Below are 17,491 nucleotides of genomic sequence, written 5' to 3'. Positions count from 1 at the left end.
GATTTTTTTAAAACCGTTGATAACGATAGTCTTGAAAACAATCTGGCAGCGCTGCCCCGGGTTTTCTCGAAAGTGGCATAATTTAAGAATTCAGTGCCAACATTTCAAAGGGGCGTAATTGCTTTTGTAAACAATGGCTTTAGTTGTCAATTTCTCGCAAATAAAATCTCACTCATGACAATTAATTGCACCAACTGGTAGAAGAATGTTTCCTCTACCAGCTAGTATTATTAATTTGGAGAAGTGAGCTTTTCTTTACGAGAAATCGACGGCTAAAGCCATTGTTCACAAAAGCAATTACGCCCCTTTGAAATGTTGGCACTGCATTGATGACCTTTTTTTTCCTATTTATAGGCACAGACCTGTTGGTCCATATTTTATTGATGAGCTTTTGAATGTTTCCGTGTAAACTACAGCTGCTGCAAGGGCACATTACTGTCAAAGGCCATCAGGAGGTTTGTTTATGTTTGTTATCCGTGAATTTGGACTGGGAAACCATCTCGGTGAACAATTGCTCCGTCGTCGACGGAAAAACCTCCGGAACCATGTCGGACCAGTACGATTACGCGGGCAAGGGAAAGCTGAAGCTTAAATCTGACTCGGAGATCAAAAAGAAGAAAAAGAAAAAGAGCAAGGACAAGGACAAATTGCGCGAGAAGGTGGAGAAAAGTTTGGAACAAAGTGGCAGCAGCAGTTCCCAGCAGAGCCAAACTCAGGCTCCTTCCACTGGCAGGGTTTTGACCAAGGCGGAAGAATCGTTCAAAAAGATGCAGGAGAAGATGGTATACGATTGTTTTGGGGCGTATCTTGATATTCTAATAAAATAACCTATTTTCCGTAGCAAAAGAAACGGATCATGGATAAGGCTTCGATGACGCATAAGCAACGGGTAGAACAATTCAACCAACATCTCGACAGTCTGACGGAACATTTCGATATCCCGAAAGTTTCCTGGACGAAATAAGCTTAAGATATTTTATTCGTATAATATAAAATGTATTCAAGTCTATTAATTTAATTTGATTATTGTTTAATGTATTAGAAAATACATTATAATACAAGCCTAGCACGAAAGCTTCAGTTATTGGTTTGGGACATACAACATTCGATCAGATGGCTGCTCTTCTACCAGAGATTTTCTGAACATGACGTTATGAATAAATTATCTCGTAAATTATTTCTTGATCTTAAGAAAAGTTTGAAACTGATAGTTAAGTTTAAGTTTTATGTCGGTTTGTCTGTGTTATTAATGCCAAGATTGAAAAAGCTGCAATTTATTGCATCATTTTTCTAAGATTGATGGGAGAAGGTCATTCCAAAACTGCGCGAATATATGATTAATTCAAGAGCCTCATGTGAAAAGGGCATACAAGCTGATCAATTCACAAAACTGCCATCTACCGCCGTGTTCGCGGAAAGTATTTATCCTAGCCACGAAAACGCGTACAAAATTTATGAGTTGATTCGTGTCTAATCTATTTCGAACAAATTATTTTTATCTAGATAAAACATTTCTATGGTTTTGACTAGAAATACTAGAAGGAGAGATAAGCAGAGAGAATTTTTTGAGGCAAATGAACTGTCAAAATCTGAGCCAAACGAACATTCCCATTAGATTTTTTCAGAGGATTTTTTATTCTTACTAGATTAAATTTGAGAGTATTGCAATCGAACAGAAATTCAATCACCTTTATGTTTCGTGTGCTTCTCAGATTCAACTAGTTTTTGGAATCAAAAGCAATATTCTAGCTCTATTGATTAATTGATCTAAGTTGGTTAATTAATGGCACCAAAAAATGTGGAAAATATTGCGATGCAATCAATTATTAATTTACACGTAAATCGAATCGTAAGTAAAAGTCATCCCGCATAAACGCGAACCATAAATTGACCTTACCAAAAATGGTTAAAAATTGTTTATAATCCCTGCTAAACTTCAACTGAAATGGTTATGGAACTTTACAAGAACGTTTAATGATAAAGTTTTAACCTTATGTATTATGGTTTTTTGGAAGCGGACCTTACAAATAATGAGTTGTTAAGAACCATTACCATTCAAAATTCTTGTTTTCTCCATATATTTTCGGGAAGAGGACTATATTAGAACCTTTTAACTTATGGTTTGAGAACATTAATGGTTATGGTTATGGTAGTCAGTAAGGTCCATGAATAGTTTTGTAACATCGATCAACTTTATGTAAATATATCGCGAATTAGTTGCCTGTAAATTACTGATTACCAATTCACGATATATTCCACGTGAAGTTGAGCGATAATACAAAACCATTAATGGACCTTACTGACTATCATAACTGTAGGAAGTAAGAGCAAGTAAGCTGTTGATAAATAAATATAAAAAAAATCTCGGTTTTGTCCAGTGTATGAATTGAACAACAATTCAGTGCCAACATTTCAAATGGGCGTAATTGCTTTTGTAAACAATGGCTTTAGCCATCGATTTCTCGCAAATAAAAGCTCACTCCTCTAAATTAGCAATGCTATCTGGTAGAAGAAACATTCCTCTACCTGTTGGTGTAATTAATTTTCATGAGTGAGCTTTTATTTGCGAGAAATCCACGGCTAAAACCATTGTTTACAAATGCAATTACGGCCCTTTGAAATGTTGACACTGAATAAGAAAAAGGAGGGTATACTAAAAAAACTCCACACGTCTGATCGATGTGTTTGAACACTTGATATTTCATATGCACAATCACATTTATTTTAAATGTATTTCACCATGGTTCAATGTGTTCTACACGTTGATTTCTTGTGTTTCAAACTATGAAATGTTGATAATCTTTCTCTATCAATTCAAGTGTATTGCACATTGAATCGCACTACTGTTCAAAACAGATGGATTTGAAGTGTTTTGCATTTCAATGCGATGTGAAATGCTTGTTCTGCAAGGTAAACATTGAAAACATGAGTTGTGACTTCATACTTATCAACCAGCCTCATATATGAGAACAACCATGGTCCAGTGAGATCGAACGAAGGCAACTGTAGCAGCACCACCCCAACAGCCCAGGATCAATTCTCAAATCAGACCCATTAATTAAAAGGCATGTGTATGCTCTGCCCTCAGCTTTGTTTATATATTTGTCGATTTAATTTTTGAGTCGGTAAAGTAGAAGTCGATGAAGTAGAATATTGTAGAAAATTGAACTATGATGTGCAAAGCTATTGATATCAGCATGTGAGGCACATAGAATCCAAGTGCGTCACAATTCGAGCCAATAGTTTTGAGGCATGGTTGAAAGCATAAGATTCACACATGAAATGGATGTGTTTCACAATAAGTGCAAAATTATGTGTGAGGCACATGATGATGACGTGTGAAATTTTTTGAGTGTATATGTAAAGCCCTACACGGAGATGAAAAACTACCCAAAATTAAGTACTTTTCCCTCAATTCCGGGGTTCAGCCCAATAACCCAAATTTGAGTAAATAGCATACACTGAACGAATTTGACATATTCCTGTTATGTGGAAGTCTAATAAATTTGCGCTATAAGATAATCCATTGAAAATGATATGATTGAAAATGTGTCAGGTAAATTCTATATGAATATCTGATACATTTACAATGCTGATAATTTGGTAACTTTTATATGATCGTCATATGATAAATGAAAATCGATTAAATTATAATAATTAACTGAAATGGATTTGAAACCCATAAGCATAAGCTATACTTTTCACCACAATATAATATATGTGTCATAAATCAATCGAAGTAAAGTTTATGTGAAAATAACATGAAATTTACTTCTTTTTTTGACACATATATTTAATCGATTTCTAAAAATAAATTCGAAAAATAAACATCAGGCAGTGGGAGCTTTCACAGTTGTGCCTTTTTTTTTATTGTAGCTGATTTGGGATTCGATCAAGATCTGTTGAGGTGTGATGCTTTCGGTGTCTGTGCTCGATTCCACTGGGCCACGGCTGACTTCAAGATTGAGCTCGTTCAAATAGCATGAAGTAAGAACAGCTCTCCCGACATGGAATGTAGTGCAACTTTATGCTCGTTTTGCTAGAGTGAAGACAAATAGCACTGACAAATTTATGTTCCGTTTCGGTGGTGTGGTTTGTTCAAATCTTTCTTAATGCACCTGTGTGCAATAAATCAACGACTAAATTATATGATTTGATAGAACTGGCTCATGAAGTTCGAGTACTACTTAGGGCTGGAATCTGAATTAGCCGTTAAGGCTTACAATTAGAATCATAGCAAAGTAAATATTACAGTAGAATCATTTTTTTTTTTCAATCTCAATACATTCTTTTCTGGAACCAATTATCATATGAATGAGTGTACGTTAACATCGTTGAAAATTGTTTCAATAATTTATAAAGAACAATCATGTAAGATGTATTTTATTGGGAGCGATATTCATCCCAGAAAAACATGCAAAAACAAATGCTTGCTGTTGGATTTCTTAAAAGGCATTTCTATATGACTATTTAATGATTGGGATAGATCTGTTTACAATCTTTAAACGTCAAAAATCAAAGCAAGCTATTACAATGAGATATACATGTTTTCCTATACTGCAAAGTTAAATGACAGTCCAATAGTTTCTACATGTCTATTTACACGCGACATATCAACAAACGTCAAAAATCAGTAAAAGCAACTCCAATAAAATATACATGATTATCTTATAAGATATATATTTTAGTGAGCAATATTCATCATGAAAACAGGTATATTTTACTGAATTTTCTCATAGTGCAAACTTATATGATTTTCCATTAGTTTCTAGATGTCTGTTCCCACCCACACAGCAAAAAAAGTTGTTGAATATTACATCGAAACTGCTGCAACCAGGTCAATCCATCGGTTGTGTAATATCACATTGTACGATGTACATCGATTTTGCGAACAAAATTACATCCATTGATGTAATATTGTATCTGCGTTTTGCTATTACATCATTATTTCATACATCAGCTTGAATTACGTTGATCGATATTACATTTTTTTTTGCTGTGCATGACATATCAACAGTTTTTCACCATGAAATATATCAGACAATATTCATATACTTCTTACCTTCGCTAACCACGTTCGAAGCAAAGTATTATCAAGTACTAAGTATGTGAAATTACGATAGAAATCATTCCATATCGCAGTCATAGTTTTTAAGTGATAATCCAATGGAATCTATCAATCATCACATAGAATGAATAAATATGCTGACATTGCTATGTTATAAGATGGATCCAATAAACGATACATGTCGATTTGTTTCAGTGTATAGTAGTTTCCATTTAACACCAGCAAAAAAAATTACCTACTCTTAAGTATATTCTACCCAAAATTAAGTTTAATTCACGTAAATTTGAGAATATGCATTTTACTCAAAAGTAGCTTATTGGGCTGAACTATTCGTTGGGTCGAATCTCTTGTTCCTTTTTTGACAACAATAACGAGTGCAAGTGAGAGGCTGAAGTCAATATTAAGTAAAAAGAACTCAAATTTTGGGTAGTATTTTTTCTCCGTGTACAGTAAAAGTATGGACGTCTGTCAAAAGTTGTTCCAATCGAACCGTCAAAATGCACCGCTTTGCTCGATTGGAACAGCTTTTTTCAGTTTTGTGGTGACAGTCGTCCATACTTTTACTGTAGGGCTTTAGTCCATACTTTTACTGTAGGGCTTTAGTCCATACTTTTACTGTAGGGCTTTAGGTATATGAAGTACAATGCAGTTTCCAGTGAGTTTTCCGACGAATCTATACACGAGCGGTTGAGATGTCGAAGAGGAGCGTTTTCAAGGGTAAAATTGGCCTGAGGTCCGGCTCCAGGCCTGGTCAGCCTGGACGGCCCGGACACGACAATAATCATAACCATTAATGTTCTCAAACCATAAGTAAAAACGTTCTATTATAGTTCTCTTTTCGAAAATGTATGGAGAAAACAAGAATTTTGAATGGTTATATTTAATAAATGATACTTGGAAAAGAGTCTGGCGATTTTATCTTTATTATTCGTATATTGGTATTAAGGCTCAAATGTCAATCAATCAATCACTTGCTTGTATTTGTTTTCCATTTTGGTGGTATTGGTGTTATCGAGAATATCACAAATCATGAAAAACTAATACAGCTACATCTTACGTATTTTATGAGATTTGATAGATAGGTAGTATTGAAATCATGCTGCTTAGTGAGCAATTCTCTACAGATTGACGAATTTTTTAATTTTTTTTAATTTGTCGGCTCCGATTTTGATGAAAATTTGCACAGTTGTTCTTTTTTTTGTAAAGATGCCAATTTGTGTTATCAGTTCTTCAAATTGAATCACGACTACTTTTCTAACAGGGCCTGTGTAAAAATAGTACTAATGAGTTAAAAAATTTATATTGCTGAAACGCTTTGTTCGATTAATTTGGTGTCTTGAGCAAAGTTTTAGATATTATTTTGGCAATAATGTTAAAAATATACACTGTAAAAAAATTCGTTTGTTTCAATGAAAAAAATATATTTCTTATTAAAAAAATTAATTTCTCAAAAAGTACATTTTATGATTTTTTGAAAATTTCACGATTCTTACATTTACATTAAAAACACATGTTTTTCAACCGTGTATATTTTTTCAAGAATTGCATTTTAATTTTGCACAACTTTCTCGAAGACACCAATGCAATCAAGCAAGCCGTTTTTGCAATATAGATATGTTTATTTCATTAGTGTTTTTCTACACAGGCCCTATTGAAAAGTTAGGATTCATTACATCTGATACCATGAAAAGGTTTCGTTACTAACAAAACAAAAAAATTCATTTGATGAATATTGAGCTAGAACTAAATAAAAGTGAAATGATGCTCAAACTAGCGATTAATTTTCTTTTTTATTCATTGTCTTCAATTTTGCATAGTTGTATCAGTGATCTTAACGGTAATAAGTCAAATACTCAACACTGTAGTAGCGAACACCAAAAACATCTGTCAGTACCTAATGTAGAAATTATACCTATCGATCTGATACTTAAATGAGTTTGAATGGTGAAAACAAGCAGTTGATCACAAAGATTGCTTTTTACCGCATACATCTTAAAAAGTTATCATAGGAAATAAGTGTAACACCATTTGGTTAAAAGGTAAGCATAACCTTCAGTTGTATTTCAATGAAATCATTTTTAAAGATTATTATTTTTAATTTTTTTAATACAGGAAGCAACATGAGTGAACGAGCATGTTTTATCAGGTGTATTCGGCCGTTCGAGGAAGTCAAGTGCTCGAAAGAGCTGAGGAATATTTCGAATATTACCATCCAGAAATTAAAATCGATTGGATATTCTGAAGCATCAGGATTGAATACTGGTTTTCGCATTTGCACGTCCTGTCGTCTTCGTGTTGATAAACAAACTCTTTTCATCTCAAACGAGGAACAGCATGTTGCCGGAAGCTCAAAGAAGTGATGTAAATAAAAATAGAAAGTAAGTGTATTACAATGAAAATAAATTATGTATCATTTGTCCATAAGGTTTTCGAATAAAAGAAAAGTAAAAAAGAGCAGATAAATGTATTTTGTGGATTTAAGTTGAGATTTTAAAATAAAAAAGTAGTCGGGATTCGCTATTACAAATTGTAATAGCGAACCCCGACTACTTTTCCGATAGGGCCTGTGTAGAAAAGCGCTGATAAAATAAATATTTTAATACATTGCAAAAACGGCTTGCTTGATTGCTATGGTGTCTTCGGAAAAGTTGTGCAAAATTAAAATGCAATTCTTGAAAAAATATACACGGTTAAAAAAAATGTGTTTTTAATGAAAATGTAAAAATAGTGAAATATTCAAAAAACCATAACTTTTTTGACGAAAATTTGCAAAAATGTACTTTTTGAGAAATTAACTTTTTTAATAATAAATATAATTTTTTTCATTGATACAAACGAAATTTTTTACAGTGTATATTTTTTACACAATTGCCAAAATAATATCTACAACTTTGCTCTAGATCCCAAATCAATCGAACAAAGCGTTTCAGCAATATATATTTTTAAACTCATTAGTACTATTTTTACACAGGCCCTTTTCAAAAAGTAGTCGTAATTCAATATGAAAAACTGAGAGCACAAAATGGCGCCTTTACTAAAAAGGAACAACTGTGCAAAGTTTCAGCGTAATTGGAAATGATCGGTCAGGATCGATTTGCGAACCTTCGTGGAATGCCTCAATTATGTTCCTTAAAAAATAATAGAAAATGAGGTTGTAATTTAAAGTTAGTGCATTGGCAAACAGAACATCTAAAAATAAAAATGTACATAAATCATATAGATTGAATATCCAGATTCAGTGACATTTTTTTCATTGGGGTCGTTTCACCATTTGATCGTCAGATCAAAGGCGTTTTTGGTACTTGGGTATTTTATTGTATTCTTACTATTACCACAGACAAACAGACGTAACTCTTCATTGTGTATCTTCGTTCATGCATTTAACGGTTGATTTGAATATTATCAGTTCCGCGAACTACTCGCCGCAGCGCTGGCATCGGATCACTTTGACGTTTTTATATATTCTATAGAAATTTTATGCAATATTGTTTACGAGTTAGCGAGCAAGCTTGTTTTCCGCGAGAAGCCAGATAGATGTCGTTACTGAGGTTATATGTTTTGAGATACTATGTTTTCAAGAACAAGTTTTTCAAAGAGTTACGTCTGTTTGTCTGTGCTATTACCATAAATAAATTGGCTGAATGGAGTGCATTATTCGAGTACTTTTGGGACGAACTCCTACCTGAGATTTTAAGAAAATATACTCTGCCAAATGTCAGAATTTTGAATTGCTGAAAGATCAGTAAAGAAATATTGCTGATTTTCAGCGATTTAAATTTTGTGTGTACATTTACGGAAAGAGAACTATTTTAGAACCTTTTTACTTAGGGTTTGAAAACTTTAATTGTAATGGTTAGTATAGTCAGTAAGGTCCATGGATGGTTTTGTATTATCGGTCAACTTTACGTATGGAATATATCGCGAACTGGTAATCATTAATTTACAGGTAACCAATTCGCGATATATTCCACATAAAGTTGATAGATATTCAAAACCATCCAGGGTTGTAAATTGGGATCGATGGCAGATTCCATCTTGCAGCGGCGACCGGGGGGATGACTTCTGACAGGAGAAAACAACTATTTTGAATGGTAATGCTTCATAATAATCCATTATTTGTAAGGTCCTCTTACAAAAAACCATAATACACATATCACACAAACGTTCCATAACCAATACAGTTAAAGTTTATCAGGGATTATAAACAATGTTTAACCATTTTTGGTAAGGTCGAATGATTCCCATTTATGCGGGAATCGATCGTCAAGTGTATTTTTCATGAACACTAGCACCACAGACAAACAGACATAACACATTGAATATTTCTCACTGTAAAACATCGTCGCTAAAACATTACCGCCGTCTGTTGAGTACACTATGGTGGGAACTACACTGAACAGATGGCGGTAGTGTGTAAACGTCAAACGCGAGCGAATTGACTATGCGCGCCACAGGTGGCGCTACTACCAACTACGATATGTTTAAATTGTCCGTTAAATGCTTGTTCGATGAACAACTTGCGAGTGTTATGTCTGTTTGTCTGTGCTAGCACGATTGAAGTAAGTTGCTTGAAGCTGTGTAGAAAAAGTAAAACACTTATGTGCTTAATGCAAGTTTTTGTTTTCTTCTAGAATTTCTAATGAAACTCAAATTGCAGTTCAAAACGCGTATGCTTACCCCTTGGAGGATGTTTTGTATGATTGTCAAATCTAATTTGACATGAGATTTGGACATCCAGTTGCTTTTTCGGCTCTGAACCATTTGGTGGATTATTTTAACTTTTGGTTAAAATTTGACAGATGGAAAGTTATCGATTAACCCTGCTATCCGAGCGTGGTTATTTCTGACAGACAAGAAGTTAAATTTTGACGACCGTGGCTCGAAAACCGGTCGATCGACAGCACGGGAATTTTCGAACATAAGAAATAACTTTCGAAATGTCACTTTTAACTACGAGTTAAATTTAAAGCCTGGTACGCAGCTGAAAAGTAATGACGTTTTTACGTGCTACGGGATAGGACACGGAATGCTAAAGAAATTTCTTTTCCTTAGCATTTCTTGACCCAGTACGCAGTTCAAAAGAAATCGGTAAAGGAAAGATCGATTACATTAGTATCGTGATCGATATGAAGGTGGCGCATTCTGAATGCAATTTCATTTTCCTTGCGGAATAATGGTCTGACCAATTGGCGTCTTTCAGTGAAACTTTTCCAAGCTTTCGCCTCCTACATTTCGAAGTGAGAACTACTAGAAGGAGGATAGTTTTCAAATTTTCCAAGTAAAACAGACGATTTTTGGGGCAAATCGGTCCATAAAGAAAAACTAATAATTTCCCGTGGAAACTTTTGCTTGAATCGTGTAAGAAAACGTGTTTGAAAACTAATTGTTATTATTTCGGTTTGGATCGGAGAGGTTTTCATGGAAAATAATGCATAACAAGTTTGCACCCACAGCGAGAGGTTACCTCCTGCGCAGCTGCATTTTTCGGAAAATGGTGAATATGTGCGATTTCCACTAAGATGAAAGTGGAAATTAAGTTAATTTACTTAGGAAAGGTAGTATCATGCTGGTGGTAATAGAGAATTGGTTGTATAGGACGCCAATATTCAATAAATGTTCAGTTTGGCCTTTTCTAAGCAAACATATTGATACTCACAATTTTCGACGGAAAACGCAACGGAACTTACTTTACTCAACACGCACCATACTATAAAATGGTGCTAGATGGTCTTCAATGTGATAACAAGATGACAAATCATCTTTATTTTGAGTAATTGAGCAATTTACTTCTGTTTACATCATATTTACGATGCAGCATTGATGGAGCCGCGAAATGAAATTAATATATCTTATGAAAGTTCAACTGGAAAAGTCAAAGATGCACATCAGTCTGATCGTAAAAACGTTTTCTTCTTCAATTCGAATGTTATATTGGAAAGATTTTACACAGGCTTGATGAAAATTTATGATTTAACGCAAATTTTCACGAATTTTATATGCAGTCTGTCAACATTATCATCATCATGCAGTGGCGACATCTGCGTTGAGCTTTTACGGCAATCTTACAATTATTCCGTTAGGTAATTTTAACGTTTGTTGTAAAAATGATGTTTTGGATGCATTTTAACAACATAAAAATTGATAATTGTTGATTTTAAAATTAGACGACACCTACCTATGATCTCCAAATTTAGCAAAAGACACCTCCCTATAGCTGTCAAATTTACTTTTGGGAATATTCCTCAAAAATTACTTTTCCGTTTTCTTTTCAGCTGCGTACCAGGCTTAACTCGGCAAATGGTTCACAGCCTTAGTTGCGTCATGCCCCAATAAGCGGAGCCCTAAAGGCCCAAGCGCAATGACAGCGGAAGCGGAACGGCAGCGGCAGCGGAAAAGCCCGATCTGATTAAGCGTAATTGTCGGATTGAAAGCTAGTTAGTATCAAATTGACTTCAGTTAGACATCTTGATGTCATTTGTGACAACTGTCAAACTTTCTGTTTCTGTTCCGCTTCCGCCCACATTACGTTTGGGCCTTAACTAACGAGCACCCCACGAGCGAATTTACGCTGTACTGCGATGTACCGTAGACTCCCGCCCGCTTATCTGAAAGACACTTCATGCATATTGATGAATCTTCGCGAAACTGCACCAGTGCATGCGACACCTAGGTTTGAAATCCAAAACCACAAAAGTGATGATGTACTAAAAAAATCCATACGATTTGACAGGTAGCAACACGTCATTATTATTTTAACATCATTTCCATCTGCTGGACGACCGTAACGTAAATTCATCAATAAACGGGGTTCATTTTTAATTTGCACTTCTAGTTACCCTAGCACATCAGAAATGCATGTTTCTGGTAGCCTTATTTGCTGTTTTGTTTTGATTTTACGTCCCGTTTCCCAATGTTCCATTTCGCATTCCATATGCATAGTTTATACCACAAACGAAGTTACAGACGACTTTCTCCGAAGAAATTAATTAAAATAATGTGGTTCTCTGTAATAGAATTCTAGTCCACCTTCCGCTCCTCACCGCCAGGTTCGCTAGTATTTTTGTTTTGAATTAATTCAAGTTGGTTTTGTGTGCAATGATCTGGCAACTCGCGTTCACGCTCGCATTGACGGGGTGCTGTTTTCTCACTCATCGAAGGAAATTTTGATTAGAGTGAGAAAGTAAGAAATAGTCAGTGCGGGAGCCGTGTGCGTTACTATAGGTGCGGCAGAAGGAATGTAGTCGACTCTTTCGTTCTTACGCATGATTCAACGTTACGTCACACTAGATTATGCATAAGAACGTTGTGATAATGAAAGAGCTGACTTGTTTCCTGCTGCCTCATCAATCACATTGGTCACAGCACTTGCGATTCTCCATCGGCTCGTCTCGCTGCGCGTATGTGTTTTGCGTTCCTTCCGATGAGAAAATATTAATTTCAGGAAAAAAATTTATAAAAAAAGTGATTACATATAAGATATTATTCGGTGAGTATTTAATAAATACTTTTATTATTACAATATTTATTTCCTGGGGATTAAAATAAAATTGTGTGGAGCAGAATGCAGAATAATTATTCTGAGAAATTCCAAAATGGCTTCTGAGAATCGAGATTTTTCTTTTTTGATAATATATATTATAGATAATAATATTATCTATAATATATATTATCAAAAAAGAAAAATGCCATTTTGGAATTTCTCAGAATAATTATTCTGCATTCTGCTCCACACAATTTTATTTTTAGTGCTAACATTTGAAAACGGCGCAAAAGCCATTTGTAAACAAATGGTTTGTGGGCCCTTTACTCGCTACCCGAAGAACGCCCACGCAAACCAACAGCATCGTCAGGAAGGGGAAAATTTCCCCTACCCGATGTTGCTGTTGTGTCGCGTGGGTGTACTTCAAGAAGTGAGTAAAGGGCCCACAAACCATTTGTTTACAAATGGCTTTTGTGCCGTTTTCAAATGTTAGCACTGATATATTATAGAGAAAAGTTGATCTGAGTAGCCACTTTCGAAAGCAATGTTTCAATTTCCAGAAATCCTGAGGGAGATTTGTGTTTTCTGAAGAAAAAAAAACCTAGCATTGTTAAGCGAAGTGGCGTCCCTCCTCCTTGAGTTCCTTACTATCGCACTACAATAATTCCTCTATATTTTCTTTTAGAATTAACCACCGACACCACCATCATCTACGTGTTCCGGCCAGTGGGTCGATACCCGGTTCGCACATGCCATTGCAGAGTTATAAGGAAATTCTATCACTATGGCAGCGGAATCGGATCAAAACACGCATCCATCCGTTCCATCGCATGAACGTGAGTAAAACGGTATATATTGTAGACCAACAATTGAAAAGGTACTATCAACTTTCATAAACAAAACGTTGATTATTCTTTAACCTGAACGTTGGTGGGCGGGCCTAATTTTATGCTTCATAGTGGGGCGTTGGAGATGGTTGGTTTAGGTCCGGCATCGTTGGATTATGCCGTTGCAGAATAGCATGTGATGAGTATTACTGAGCTTCCCCTCTCTGATGAACCTTTGCATGCGAGAACCAAAGTTCTAGCCTGAAGTGATATTATCACACCTGTGACTCCTTTTTTAAGAGCTACGTCTTAGTTCGCTTACGTATAGGTACTGACGTTGGGTGCAATGCTGCATTATCAAACCATTTCATCGCGAGGAACGTATTGCCCTACTATCAAAGTAACATAGTGTGTAAATGTACGCATTTCGCTTGAAGTAGCTTTGATAATATCAGGCATTCGCTTTAGAGCTGTATCCAGGCAAGTATTAGCAATATTTTTTTACGAGTGTTAAGTTCGTTCAAGGTGAAGAAATTTTTTTTTATAAATACAATAATTCAAAACTTCTGACAATCCGTATTCACAAATCCCTTTGCTGTATAAGTCGTGCATGGCATCTACACTTTTATTCTCGACTGCGTGGAAAGATGGTAAATCATTAAATACGGTAAAGTCACTGATTCCTGTGTCACTCTGACGAGCTAATCCTACATCTTCTTCGTAATCGGCCTTGCGCCGTAAGCAGTCGGCATGCTCTTTGGTGTCGTGAATAAGTAGTTCCTTAGGACGGCGACAAAACCTACAATAGTACGTGGCATTGAAACCACCGGAAAATGATAACATGGATTGTACGCCAAGGTTATCACCCTGCACTAAGCATAAAACAAATCTTACCAGCAAAGGAGTGCCATTCAACATTAGCATCAAACCGTTTTCCTCAATATTTCTGAATTCTACTATTAGAGCTTGCATCAACTTATTCATACCGACTTGCTTTATGTCTACTTTCTTTAGCATGGCTGCGACAAAAATATTTTGAAGCTTTGAACGAAACTCATCTGGGATTGTGGAAAAACTGTAGTAAACACCACATACTGAGTGCCTGGTATTATGTGAGCTTTGCGAATCATTCACCTCATACTCATCAGCATATAGCCAAATGGGAATTATAACATCATCTCTATATTTTTCTCGAATTTCCTTCCACATCGATCCATTTACGTAATTAATTATTGATGTTGATTGTTCTAACTTATTTGTATTACATATCGTTAGTTCCAATACACTCTCAGATTCAAAAAATAAACTTTAGTTGAAAAGCTATCGGCATTATTATTAGATAATTTTTACTGGTTTCATTTTCTTCTACATTTTCAATATCGAATTGTCTTGCAACAGGTTCTTCATTTTCAACTGTAATCATGTTTGGAAATTCGAATGCATTTATGTTTTGTAGGTACTTGAAAAGTTTTTGATCAGAGTTAATAGGCTTAAACATATTTTTCATTTTATCCAAAAATGTCTTAAAACTAAAATTCCTTTTTGGGTAATAATAATTCCACTGGGCGTTTTGTTGAGCCTGGTTGCTCGTATCTAACATTAGTATCTGCTTGCTTTTCTGATGAACGGTGAAGTCTAATATGCTTTTTGAAAGGATATAGCTTTGAAAAAATCTGATTACATGCTCCTACTTTGCACTTGTACCGATATTCAACCGGTTGACCACCTAGAACCGGTGCCTTCAAGTGCAACAAGTATTCTTCAACATTAGGAAATAAAGAAGAGCACGTCGTCATCATACAGCTAATCATGATGTGTCGTTTGATTTGAGATTGCATCTAAAAATGCCTGCATTCGGTAGATACTTGCATATGTTTCACCTTGCTTTATCCCGTATACAGTTCCGCTGATGAAATGCCACATCAACTTGGACACTTTGGAGTAGGGTAATCCAAGCACAGCAGTTAGTTTTACAAGTACGTCGATAGCTCTGCCAATAGATTGCACTTGGTAGTAAAAATCGTTGTAGTGTACAAAGATTCCACCAAAGGTCCCGTCCAATCCTTTCCCTAATACTACTATCTCGGGAACGATATGCAACCCTAGTCTGCGTAAATCTTTTGTACATATGTGCCAGTATGTTCAAGGGACTCAACAAAAACTATGGTGTCTTCTTGAGCCACGCAAATGGTTGGTTTGTATCTGGGACTGGCAGGGATGGGAGTCAACACCGTATTGAGGCTTAGCAACAGCGCACATAGCATAACATCTGAAAGCACACACATAAATATAATGTTATGATATGTATACGGATTACTATTTTATGGTTAATGAACTACCTTACCTTCATTGATATTACTGCTCGTTAAATATTTCAGCAAGCCTGCTGCTGTTGGATTCAATGCTCTCCTTGAAATGTAATCGATGATCCCAGGTCGCAAGGTTTCTAACTTGTGCAGTCCATTGCCATTGTCAGGATACATTTTTCGAAAATCAATATCGTTTTAGAGATAAATAATAATAAAAATTTAGTGTACTCTGGGCAAATACATTGTTGCATCGGGTCAATTAGTAGCCATTCGGTAGAATGAAATATGGTGGGTAAGTTGAATGCACATTATTTGGGTTCATTTCTTTCAAAATCGAATTTGCAATCATTTTACTCGAGTGTTCAGTATTTTATTTCAAAGCAAGCTTAAATGATGCCGGTCTCCACATTGGAAGTGCTCAAATGTACAGGTGTATCAAAAAGTCTCACTCGTACAGGCCTGTACCATTTCGTGCCATGGCGAGCAAAGGTACCGTTCCAGCAGGATTAAGCTATCCCTGAAAGCCTTCATCGACTTGGTTCTCACCGACTGCATCGCCGGAAAGAAATCCGCTTCCGTCTCAGCAATTGTCATGTCCTACAATTAAAATCAATATTAATTTAATACATTCATCATTCATTCAATTAACTAACCTTTACACAGGTGCCTTAATCGTCAACAGGAATCCGATCTTCTTCGCTTCCTGCCTCTTTTACAGCTTCAGCAGCTCGTCCAAATAATGGTCGCCGTTGTACCGTTTTAAGAAAGAGTACTTTTACTTCTAGCGTTTAGAATCATAAGGGCCAGCGATGATCGATTATCTTCATCGGTTTTCTCTTTGCATTACTACAGTTAACTGAATCAATTTTTCGAAATCTTATCAACACAGTATTGCCACACAGATAGTTAGCAAAACCAACATCAAATCTCGATGAACATTTCAAATGGTCCTATCTGCTTTAATCGATTCTCTTCATCGACTTTCTCTTTTCATAACCACTGCTATGCAAACAGATTTTGCGCTAATTCTATCATATAGTTTGATAAAGGGGGTTCTTATCTAGCGTCCAAAACGTCAAATACAACAGGGAAAGGTTTTGCAACTGAGTTATTGACGAAAGAGAAAGTCGATGAAGAGAATCGATCAATGCAGATAGGACCTTTTGAAATGTTTATCTAGAAATGCACCGAGAAAATTTAATGTTAATCCACCAGAGTTCAAGCTGAACATTGCATTAGGTCCTAAGTAACATTGAAAGATTCTCTTCGTCGACTATCTCTTTGCATCCCCATTCCCATGTATTTTCAGCACACAGATCGATAAATATGACAAACACACATACTGTGTGTACTGTGCTCAAGTTATTAACGAAAGAGAAAGTCGACGAAGATAATCGATCAGTGTTACTTAGGACCTAATGCAATGTTCAGCTTGAGTTATTAGTGAAAGAGAAAATCGATTTAGAGATTCGATGATTGCAGTTAGACCCTTATGATTCTGAACGCTAGACTTTCAGGTTGCCGAATTTTCTACACGGCCAAGCAAAGTTACTCAGAGACTGAGTAAAACTAACTCATAGCTATTTTTTTAATTACCCAGTTCGAACCTGGATCAAGTGTGGTTTTAGAGCAAATTTTAAACAAACTCGGTCGCTGTCTCATGCAAAAATCTAACATGGCTGAATCATGATTTTGACACATTAGAACACCTATATGTATTCACCTTGATCTTCACTTTCGTTCAAGCAAAACAAAAGTTCGACAGTGAGCATGCATAAGGGCCAATACGCGATGATCGATTCTCTTT

The 17,491-nt window shown here is 35.7% G+C and overlaps 1 protein-coding gene and 1 long non-coding RNA gene across 2 annotated transcripts; one reads left to right on the top strand and one right to left on the bottom strand.

The window, feature by feature from the left end:
• Positions 1–473: 473 nt before the first annotated feature.
• Positions 474–1,007, top strand: LOC135707201 (protein FAM32A). Its single transcript, XM_065228960.1, has 2 exons — positions 474–782; positions 842–1,007. The coding sequence occupies exons 1-2, from the start codon at positions 546–548 to the stop codon at positions 962–964; spliced, it is 360 nt and encodes a 119-aa protein (XP_065085032.1). The 5' UTR covers positions 474–545; the 3' UTR covers positions 965–1,007.
• Positions 1,008–16,034: 15,027 nt separating this feature from the next.
• LOC135707200 (uncharacterized) lies at positions 16,035–16,604 on the bottom strand. The gene is made up of 2 exons (XR_010518211.1): positions 16,338–16,604; positions 16,035–16,281 (listed from the first exon to the last, which is right to left on the bottom strand). It is a non-coding gene; the product is annotated as an uncharacterized LOC135707200 (long non-coding RNA).
• Between the last annotated feature and the right edge of the window lie 887 nt (positions 16,605–17,491).

Source organism: Ochlerotatus camptorhynchus, unplaced genomic scaffold (assembly GCF_037179485.1).
Source record: "Ochlerotatus camptorhynchus isolate MF236.1 unplaced genomic scaffold, CSIRO-AGI_Acam_v1.1 ptg000304l, whole genome shotgun sequence".
In the NCBI taxonomy this organism is placed as follows: Eukaryota; Metazoa; Arthropoda; class Insecta; order Diptera; family Culicidae; genus Ochlerotatus; species Ochlerotatus camptorhynchus.
The sequence above is the reverse complement of the archived record's forward strand: the minus strand, read 5'-3'. Positions and strand labels throughout refer to the sequence as shown.

Bases quoted from the DNA above. Each gene is read 5' to 3' on its own strand.
- LOC135707201 (XM_065228960.1), top strand. From the start codon at position 546: ATGTCGGACCAGTACGATTACGCGGGCAAGGGAAAGCTGAAGCTTAAA. The intron at 783-841 runs GTATACGATTGT...TATTTTCCGTAG, and splicing joins AAAAGATGCAGGAGAAGATG to CAAAAGAAACGGATCATGGA.